This window comes from Charadrius vociferus, unplaced genomic scaffold (assembly GCF_000708025.1).
Source record: "Charadrius vociferus isolate BGI_N301 unplaced genomic scaffold, ASM70802v2 scaffold581, whole genome shotgun sequence".
In the NCBI taxonomy this organism is placed as follows: Eukaryota; Metazoa; Chordata; class Aves; order Charadriiformes; family Charadriidae; genus Charadrius; species Charadrius vociferus.
This window is the reverse complement of record NW_009647024.1, coordinates 571,851-581,992: the sequence shown is the minus strand read 5'-3', so window position 1 is coordinate 581,992 and position 10,142 is coordinate 571,851. Positions and strand designations below refer to the sequence as shown.

Below are 10,142 nucleotides of genomic sequence, written 5' to 3'. Positions count from 1 at the left end.
TGCTGAAAGTAAAGAACTTCATAAGAAGACTGGGATTTAACTGGAGTTGAAAACCTAAATGGTTTTGTTTGGAATACAGACTCCAGTCTGACACGCAGGCAGTAAGAAAAAAAGCTGTAACACTAATCACATATTAAAAATCTCACTAGGGAGTCATCCCAGTATCTAATAGTTTTTTAGTGGCATTTCATATGCCCCAGGGTATCTTGCCCAGCCCTGAACAGCAGCTCCAGGGGATAGCAGCCTCGACTTTGTATGTAATCCGCTAGCCCTGCAAGGATGTCTTGGACACATTTGTGCACTTGACACGTCATAAGACATCAGCATTTAGGCACCTGAATTGCTCCCCTGATGTCTGATTCAAGACTACTTGAAAGTATAAAAATACATGTACAAAAAACGTGTATGAAAGTTTTCACTGGGTGGCTCTCTGCTCAGGAGATCACTTGAAGGATAGTTTAAAAGAATGGTGATCCTAAGACAATGAAAGAATACTGAAGAAATTACAGTAGAATTAATTCCCAGATCAACTAAATACATCCTAGATGGCCGTGGAGAAAAACTGCAGTCTCTCTGCGCCTCAGCTCCCAGTCCACAAAACAGCGACAGTTAAACTGCTTTTCTCCACCTTGTTATGCAAGTTATGAGTTTATGAATTTTCTGGGTCTGTCACACATATTGTCTAGTATAACAGTTTCACCTTTCATCAGTACTTCTAGATCTCTTTAACAGAAATAATGTAACTATCAGAAGCAGCTTTTCAGAGAAAAAATTCAGCAAAATCTTCAATGGTCATACCTTTTTTATTCAGTGGTCGTTTTCGTACACAAACGCATATCCTGTGCTCATCGATCTGCAAAGGAAACCATCTTTCAGTGAACTATACTCCGATTTCAGTTATATGATATTTTACTTTATTTTACTTCTATTATTGAATTAATTAACCAATCATTTAAACAAAGAGAAATTTCCAAGACAGTGAGTCATCTGAACATGTAAAAGCCCCCTGTGTCTGTACAATAGCCAAGAACCCAAAAGGGAGAACCACACATTAACAAAACTCCCTGCAGACAGTGATCTAATCCTGTAGAGTACCAGGAACATCGCAAGCAAATCCAGCTCTAACAGGGCAGATACGCTTATTGACAGAAATTGTCACAATCTCTGATTTCCACACAGATCTGATAATCTTCATCATTTAAGGATTCTGCTCCTCAGACTTCTCTGCAAACCAAAGGCGCTCATCACCTTCAAAATCAAATATTAATCTTCATACTCAACAGGGTTTTTCAGAGGAGCTTAATGATTTTGTGTGCACATCCCCTAGCATCCCAGGAAAAATTACAATACAGAGGCTGAGTGCCTACTTAGTACATATTGGTATTACTTATAGTAAAAAGATACTTAAATGACACAACATAATTAACATTAATTTAGTAACCTACATTGAAAAAACTGAAAACACATAGCAAAAATACAGAAAGATAACAAATTTCCATGTTGATGGGGTACTTACAGGATCTGCAGTTGTCAGTGGTCTATAATCCAAACTTCCCCTGAAATCTCTTATCATACACATAATTTCATAATTTGGGTTTGTAGCATCAACATCCTAGGGAAGTAAGCAACAGAATTTCTAATACACTTTTTTTTTTTTCTGAAACGGACTGATTTCAGTATCTCCTACATTTATTTATAAGAAAAATACACGTTAACTGAAATCTTATTTTTTCTCCAAAATACCATGAAAGTCTCAAATGCAAGTTTAATGCCTTTTTCCATTCTGCTGTAGCTAATTTACTCATAGCAAAGCAATTACATGCCTTCTACTTCCTGTTTTTTGTTGGCATATAATAGAAAGTAATTTTTAACTGAGGACTCATTAACAGTGTACTCGAGAAACTGAGAAATGACTCCCACTTTTGCCAGAATCTTCACACTGAAGAAACACCTCTGAAAACCTGCACACCACCAGGTAGCATATGTAGTCAATGCTTGTTCATCTGAGACAAGGCGATCCAACGGACGGACAGATCCACCCTGTGACACCAGTACAACACACACCGCCCAGGACAACGCAGACACCCCAGCTGCTGTAAACACAACCCTGCTGCATCCCAGTTGGTTACAGGAGCTTGATGCTACTACTGGTCTTGAACTCCTACACTAACTTGGACACATTGGAACCTCTTCCAACACTTCCAGACCCCCCAAAAAGCAGAAGCAATCCCAAGGATACACAGTAGGCTACATGCAGGATGAGGAGACCTTCCATCCCCAAGCCTGGAACCATCAGTACCAGAGCGAATGGACACGTAAGAGGCCATGCACGGAGCCCCTCCAAACCCAGCCAAGCCTCAGCCTACCGCAAGCAGAGCTGGTCCTCTGCAGAGTCGATCAGACGTCCTTCCTGTCACTTCTCCCCACGACTGTCAGTTTTTACAACGTTTCAGGACACGCTGCTGATGCCATACATAGCCAGCTCTGGTGCTCAGACCTGATTTAAGTTTTGCATGGCTCCCCCCAAGCAATGTCAAACTCCTTCTGGATGACAGCTGGTGGTGGACACAGCGCAGGCGGTTGCAGAAAGCACTGCACTGGGGTTAACAAGCCGACAGGGAAGCAGCTCACCACGGCTCTGCACCTGGAACATGGCCGATCCTCGCCTCAGATAAAACTGTGTCCTGGTAATCAGAAGCTGACTGTACCTTCATCTTGCTCACCCTGACTACAGTGAACTAAAAACTGCAGACAGGAAGACCACACAAAATGGAAAAAAAAAAAAAAAAAAAGGCAGATTGGTAGTATCTCTTTGAAGACTAACACATAAGCACAGGGCCACCAACAAGATTACGCTACTATTTTTGCTGAAGCTTTTGCACCACTTTGACAGAAAGTCCTTTAATATTAAGAGATTCTTCTCCCAGGATTAGCAACTTCATGTCTTTCCCACAAGTTTCTAACAACTTACGCCAAGCTGATTGCATGATGCAAAGCTAAAGTATAAATGCATACGCGGCTTTAAAGAAAAAAAAAAATAAAAGTCACTGTTCAAACTTGAGCCTCAAATAGATCTCCTACAAAGCATCAAAGATCATAAAGAACAATTTATCATACTGTTGTACTACCTCCTGTAGAATAACAGTCCTATCTAAAAGCCAAAGATTTGATTATTTTCAACAATATATTTTCCCCAAGAAATAGCTATCATCAGTACTTGGATCTTTAAAAAACACGCAGCAAGATAAGCAACTGTCAGCAATTATTTCTGTAGGAAGAAAAAGAGGTGGAAAACTGTCTGAAGTAATGGTTATGACAGCAATGCAACCAAGCACCAAAATACTTATCAAACTTATATACAGGATGAAAATATTTAATTTCAAGATTATTACAGTTTATAAAAATTATTAAAGACTGAAAAAAGCACAATGATTTTGCAAACTTCTTGTCTTGCTGACATACGTTTTCCATCTGAGCTAAAAATACTAACCTGAGCTCTTTTTTCTCTAAGTTCCTGCTGCTGTAACCTTCTTTTTTCACGTTTCTCTTGCAATTTTTCAACCTCTTTTACACAGTTAGATTTTCTACGTGCTTAAAGAAAATAATAAATTTTTAAAATATTTTCAGTGTTGCATGAATTTAGTATTTACGCTGTAACATTTCAATTATATTAATTTATCAATAATTAGAATGCATTTATATCAACTAGCTTTTCAAGCAAATCAGTACTAGTACAGAATAATTATGATAGTTTAATTTCTGAATTCATAAAATAAGTTAATTAGAAACAAATCATGGGGATGGGATAATAATCACACGACCAAAAATATAAGGGCAATGACCCTCAAAAAATATTTGGACTGATACATGTGATCTCTTGGTTTGAATCAAAAGAAAGATCAGGCAAATTAAAAAAAAAAGAAGAAAAAGCACCACCATGGTAAAAAAAAAAAAGAAGACAAAGGAAAAATAAATTCCAAATAACAGCACAACTATGACAAAAGTGAACATTTGTCTAGCCGCAGCTTTCTGAAAAAGCTCCTTGAGGAGCCCACAGACAACTGCGCCTGTAGACCATTTGTCATTTATGGACAACAACATAATCCAAGAGAATGTGCATGTAACGCCCAGAATGAATGAATCCTCGATACACGGTTTACATACAAGGGGGTCCAAATTCCTTTTTTGCAGCTTGAACTGGAGATATATCTGAAACACTACCATTCTGCTGAGAGGAGGAAGACTGCTCGGGAAGCTGAGTAGGTCGCGCGCGTGCAGAACCAACCACTGCAAAGGAAAAGCACAAAGCTCATCTGGACACAGAAGACTAACATTTCTACCCAATTCTGACATGCGTTGCTGTTACGGCGAGATAAAACAAGGCCCCTTTCCAGACACAACAATTTATTGGGGGTGAAGGGCAGCCATCCATGTAGAAAGCCTATTAATAAAGACATTTGGCATGCAGCCTTTTTATCCTAGTGTTATGTTATACACAACATAATTACTAAGTACTAATGCTGCACGTGTGTATTTTTAAATAATCTACTGCAGAATTAGTACAACTTATTATGCGCATAGAATGAAGCATGTACTTGGAGATACGCAGTCCTGAAGCTTAAAGAGCTGAAATTTTATATATATATATTGTGATCATACCCAAAAACCGAGTAAGAAAAGATTCTCTAGACATTACAAAATGGTCCCACCCTATTGAGCCTACGACCTCCGGAGGTGCAAAGGGACACAAATGAAAGGCAGCGAAGTGCAGCTCAACCTGCGAGTGGAAGAAACAAACCCTTTTAACACTATACTGGAAGGGACGCAGATACAGTCAATAAGTCTAAACTGATGCATTGATTCTATACGTGCTAAGGATGCCAATTTCTGAAGATGCAGTGATGCCTGTTCCCAGTGAATGCAGTGGGAGCGGTGAGCGTGCAAGCCTCTCTGGTAGAGATGAATGCTTTAAATTGTTTCTCAAAGAGTTGCTTCAAGCAGCTTTGCTTCAGCTGGCCCATTGCCTACACATGGTCCTAACAGAGACTGCCAGAAGAGTGCGAAAGTGAAGGTATCAGCTTTGATTAGCAGCCAGAGATGACACTCCAAACAAAGGCCAGTTCACTGTGCAACATGGAGGCAACTATGGAAAAAGGTATTGAACGGGACAGACAAGACAGATGCCCGGATCATTCCAAATACGACAGGAGATCTAGTTTACAGCACAAATTGATTACACGAAATAAGACAGTGTGCTGGGAAAAGCTTAATTACAAGGCCAACAAATACGCAGGCTGACTGTGAATAGTAGGATCCATAGGACCTATTAAAATACGAGTTACAGGGTTATTCCATACCAAACAGACCATTCACTACAAAGGACAACATGTATGGATGTGAGGAGAGCCCATCAATAACTTGTCTCAAACTTAAACCATATTAGTTCTAAAAAAATTATCCCCTCTTCATGAGATTTTCAATTTGTTTAACACCCTCAGAGGCAAATTGCAGCAGGGAGAAAGTGGTCCAAATCATCCACCAGAAGAGCATGAACAGTTGCAAAGATATGCAAGCCCACTTGTTTTTCAAGTTTAAACAGATGGACTAGAATCTACTCTGAATTAATGACAGGAGATTAATGTTTGGAAGAAGAATCATCACCATCATCAGTACAAGTTAGTTATGTTTAACGCAGGAGAGAAAATCAAAACAATAAGCAGTAATTATTCTTTCTCATGTTATAGATGCATTACATCTGTATTCATCCAATACATACTTTCTACCTATCCTCCTGTGGTATTTCAGCTTTTTTTGTAGTTTTTTTGCTATTAACTGTAGTGTGAGAAATAACCCGTAGGGCTTAAGTACTCGTTGAACGAATGTTTACACACACACTGTTACAAAACTAAGTTAAAAAACTGTAAGCGTAACAATTTTAAGTACACTACTTAGTGTGTATTGAAACACACCATTAAGCTGAAGCAAACTGAGGACGCTTTGACTTGGAAAAGTCCACACAGGATTTAATGTAGCATAGTTAATTAACTAACTACAAATTTTTGCACCTTCAGTTCATTCAGCTTAACTTTCCTAATGCTAAATTGTTTAAACTTGCACATAAATACTATTCATACAGTATAAATTCCTAAATATATGTAGGAATAATTCTAGGAATGATGTACCATGTCTTTCATGAGTCACATGCATACATACCGAATGAGAAATGCAGAACTATTAAGGAATATTAGATGAGCAGGAGGTTAAAATGTTCCCATATTTTTTACTTCCTTGAAATGGAAAGAGATAACATTTACCTCTGTTATCTCTGGCAGGTGTGTCGTTCTTAATAGGTACCACAGTTCGTCGACTCTATATATAAAGAAAGAAATCTCTGTTATTCGATCACCGTATTATCGAAAACGTAAACTGCAGCCCCACCTCTGCTTCTTTTCAGTGAATAAAAATAACAGGACATCAGCAACACAGAGAGGTGATTGCTGCCAAACCCCTCCCTGAAGAGCCTAGGGTGAAGACTGCTTGACCTATGCGTACTGTTTCAAAACAATCTCCAAAACCTTTTCTGTATTTTTCCTTGAGGTATGTTTAGTTACGTAAATATTAGTTCTCAAATCCCCCTCTGCCAAACCTGTCCTTAAAAAAATTTTAGAAACCCCTATTCAGCATAGGAAAATGAGAAGAACTCAATTATCAGATAGCACCACAGACACAAAAGTTAAAATTAAAAATTCAAGCATAACAATCACGTATATAGGAGTACTGTATGTTTAACATGAACACGTGGCATAGATATTACCAACCTTCACGATTTTGTTTACTTTGGCTGATGGAGTCGGTGGTGGTGGTGTCTCTGGACTAGGTTCGATATCTTCATCAGGTGCAAGATCTGGGTTAAGTGAAAATATGCTCTCCAAGTCAATCTGTGTAAAAGAATATAAAATGCATTGATGAGTCGTAAAACGATACTCGCCCTCTCCATTTCTCCTGTTTGAGAATAAACAGTTAATATATTTAGTGGTTTTACCCCACAATTTGTTGATTCTAAAACCTGAATTATCTTGTTTTATGTTCACTAAGAAAGTGTAAGCTTTTGTCTTTGTATTAGTTGAAAACATAACCTTCAGAAAAGGGAAGAATTAAAAATCGCAAATAGATATTAATAATTTTGTAAAGTGACTAAATTGAAACAGAATTAGCTGGTATTACTGCGGGAAATATGACAATTACTGTAAAATATGAAAGACATTCTGTAACATAAAAAGAAAGACCTCAATTATTTGAAATTTCCAAGGCAGTGCAAAAGAAACAGATGAATTACAACCACCCAAAAAATAAAAGCACAGTTAAAACTATGTAAAATTTATCACGGTATTTTTTTTTTCTTTTAAGTGTTTCTCATTCAAAATACTGTAAAATGTAAGGGGGGAGGGACAGGATCTTAAAAATAGCTGTCTTCAGATCTATTGAAACTTGGTTTCCTAAAAATCTTAAACAGTTTCGGTCTCTCTAGACTGCCATTTCCTCTGGCTGGACCTTTCAAAGACCTCACTACTGTATGGATTCTGTGTGTCCAGAGGGATGATCTCAGCTGATGAGATCACCATGACTTTCTCACAATTTTTTTTTTCTTTTTCCTGTGTTTTCACACAACTGGTGAAGTGTAATTATTTCTGACATGCATCTCTAAATCTCAGCTAAAACTGGCTAACATGGTCCAAAATTTAAAGGAAGAGGGGATAACGAAGCATTACACACAAAGACATGCTTTCTCAAGGAAAGCAAGGCTGGAAGATTATTGCCAAAAATAAATAAATAAGCAAACAAACTAGCAGTTCAATTCCTCAATAATACAAACACAAAAAGATTTCAAATCTAGATCTCCCACTAGTTTCCTGTCCAAACTGCAAGTCATTCTGTCTCTCAAAAATTTTATTTTTCTACTTGTAAATAGTGGATAACAAGGTCAGCCTTTGTAATCTGGTTCAAAATCAACAGATGAAAAGAACTATTTAAAAGCTATGACACAGACCTGAGGAAGTCAAATTTAATACAACAGAAACTAGCGTTTGCCCGACAGCTCCTATGCAAAACAATCTGTAACCAAAGAATTGTCAAGTAAACTAAGATTTCTATCTTCTTTTTGTTTCCAGTGCAAATTCCAAAGTCATATTCATGTAGACTACACAGTTTTCAAAAGAGAAAATTTCTAAAATAATTAAGTTTACCTCTTTGCCTTTAGTATCCCCATTTTCAATCCATTCAACAGTTACACTTTCATTATCTTCATTCAGGGATGTTACCATAGCTTGGTGAATTCGGCCTAGAAAGCAAACACAAATAATCATTTATTAACTGATAGAAAAGTTTTCCAGAAGTTATTTTCATCCCTGCACTGAGACACGCAGAGAGTGGCAGGAAGAAGAGGGTTAAAAAAAAAAAAGAGGTGATAAATAGATGATTCCTGGCCACACACTGTGAAGCAGCTCAAACCTGATCCACCCGGTGGAGGCTCTAATGGGACAGTCCGCATACAACCGAAAAGTTCAATGAACAGAAAACTGAGTGGTAAGTAAACGCCACACCACTTGGACTCGCTTTTCCTGGGAGAAGAAAACTCCCATACCACGAGTCTCCCATGGGCGACAAAGTCTTGCGAAGTGTGCTCCGCAAAAGCTTGTTTTTCCCCCTTCTAGGCTGACAGAACAACATTACATGTCCCAACACGCGAGTGAAGCCCTCTGAAACTGCGTTCTCAAATCCATTCCTTATGGGCGTCCAATCAGTTGATAATTCAACTAGAATTAAACTACCTGCAACAATAATACAAATCATTTTTAAAACAGCTGCTTACACAGAGAGATGAGCTGGAAGTAAGGTGCAGTTGCCTTGACTTCTCCAGTGATGGACCCAAAGCCAGCAAGCCCCCATAAAGTACAATAAAAGCAGTAAACTTTCAGTAGAAATAAGGATTTTTCTTTTTAAATATGTAGTGTACTGTGATTTTTTTCATGTCCTATTTCCTACGCACAGTAGCGAGGAGCAATTGGAAGAGCAGAGCAGCCATGCGCTGACACAAGCGATCAAGACCGAGGCGTCACATTGATTTCACATCTCTGCTTTGCCCTAAGAGTACCAAGAACTGGGGTTTCTAAAGAACGTGAGCCCAACACAACTGCTCCTCAAACACCCTCTCTTAACAAGCCGCAGGATGACCAAGCAACCCCTCGCTCCGCCCACCTCGAGCCACCCCCAGGTGCCCAAGGGCCACCTGCAGCTCCCAAAGCACGAGCGACCATCCCAGAGCGGTGCATGCACACACTGCTTCTGCCGGCCACCCGCTGGGGGCGAAACACAGCACCGTCCTCGCACATCTGCCATGGTCTGCATCTCCTCCACCTTGCACCTTCTCGCCTCCTCGCTTAAAGCTCCCAGGACACCAAACCCATACCAGTTTTCTCCTCCCCTGGCTGTTTCAAACTTCTGTTTTAGCCAAAAAAACAAACCCAAAAGTCCCCCTTTGCTTCACTTGTTTCCCTATCCTGTAGCATTTGCTAGTTTTTATTTCCCTCACCCATGTTTTGTCCGAACAAACCCTCCATTTGTGGTTCCCCAGCGCCCTTCTCCCAGACTCTGTGCTCTGCAAGGATGGTCTGGCTAGCATTCCCCACCAGGGGGCTGCCTGGAGATACGTGGAGAAGGGACCACCGTCATGCCGTGCCGTGCCGTGCCGTGCCCTCCCCTCCGCTCCCCTCTGTTCCCCATGGAGGCAGCTGTGCAGGCACATATCCTGCCACAGGACCCCAACCGAGCCCTGCTGGTGGCCAGGCTCAAACGGACTCACCGACCATGATGCTCTCACACCTTATTTCCTTGGATGAGTATTTTTGTGCAAGTTTTCTATGTGCAAGGTCCTCATACATCTCTTCACTACTTTTTCTGCACTTAAAAACCTCTAGGGACATAATTTTGCACCCTCAGCAAGTTTGCCAATGATACCAAGCTGTGTAGCAAGGTGGACACGCTGGAAGAGAGGGATGCCATCCAGAGGGACCTGGACAGGCTGGAGAGGTGGGCCTGTGCAAACCTCATTAAGTTCAACAAGGCCAAGTGCAAGGTCCTACATC

The 10,142-nt window shown here is 39.8% G+C and overlaps 1 protein-coding gene across 3 annotated transcripts in view; it reads right to left on the bottom strand.

The window, feature by feature from the left end:
* The window catches only part of KIF2A (kinesin heavy chain member 2A), a 35,714-nt gene extending 27,381 nt beyond the window's left edge, over window positions 1-8,333 (bottom strand). The window contains exons 1-7 of one of the 3 annotated variants that reach the window (XM_009895498.1): window positions 8,244-8,333; window positions 6,819-6,938; window positions 6,315-6,369; window positions 4,165-4,287; window positions 3,491-3,591; window positions 1,517-1,612; window positions 799-853 (exon numbers count right to left, since the gene is read on the bottom strand). In XM_009895498.1, the coding sequence (XP_009893800.1) occupies window positions 799-853; window positions 1,517-1,612; window positions 3,491-3,591; window positions 4,165-4,287; window positions 6,315-6,369; window positions 6,819-6,938; window positions 8,244-8,321 (628 nt within the window). In that variant the 5' untranslated portion in view covers window positions 8,322-8,333. The remainder of the gene's footprint in view (window positions 1-798; window positions 854-1,516; window positions 1,613-3,490; window positions 3,592-4,164; window positions 4,288-6,314; window positions 6,370-6,818; window positions 6,939-8,243) is intronic. The other 2 variants (XM_009895500.1, XM_009895501.1) reach the window with 2 other exon arrangements.
* Window positions 8,334-10,142: the final 1,809 nt, after the last annotated feature.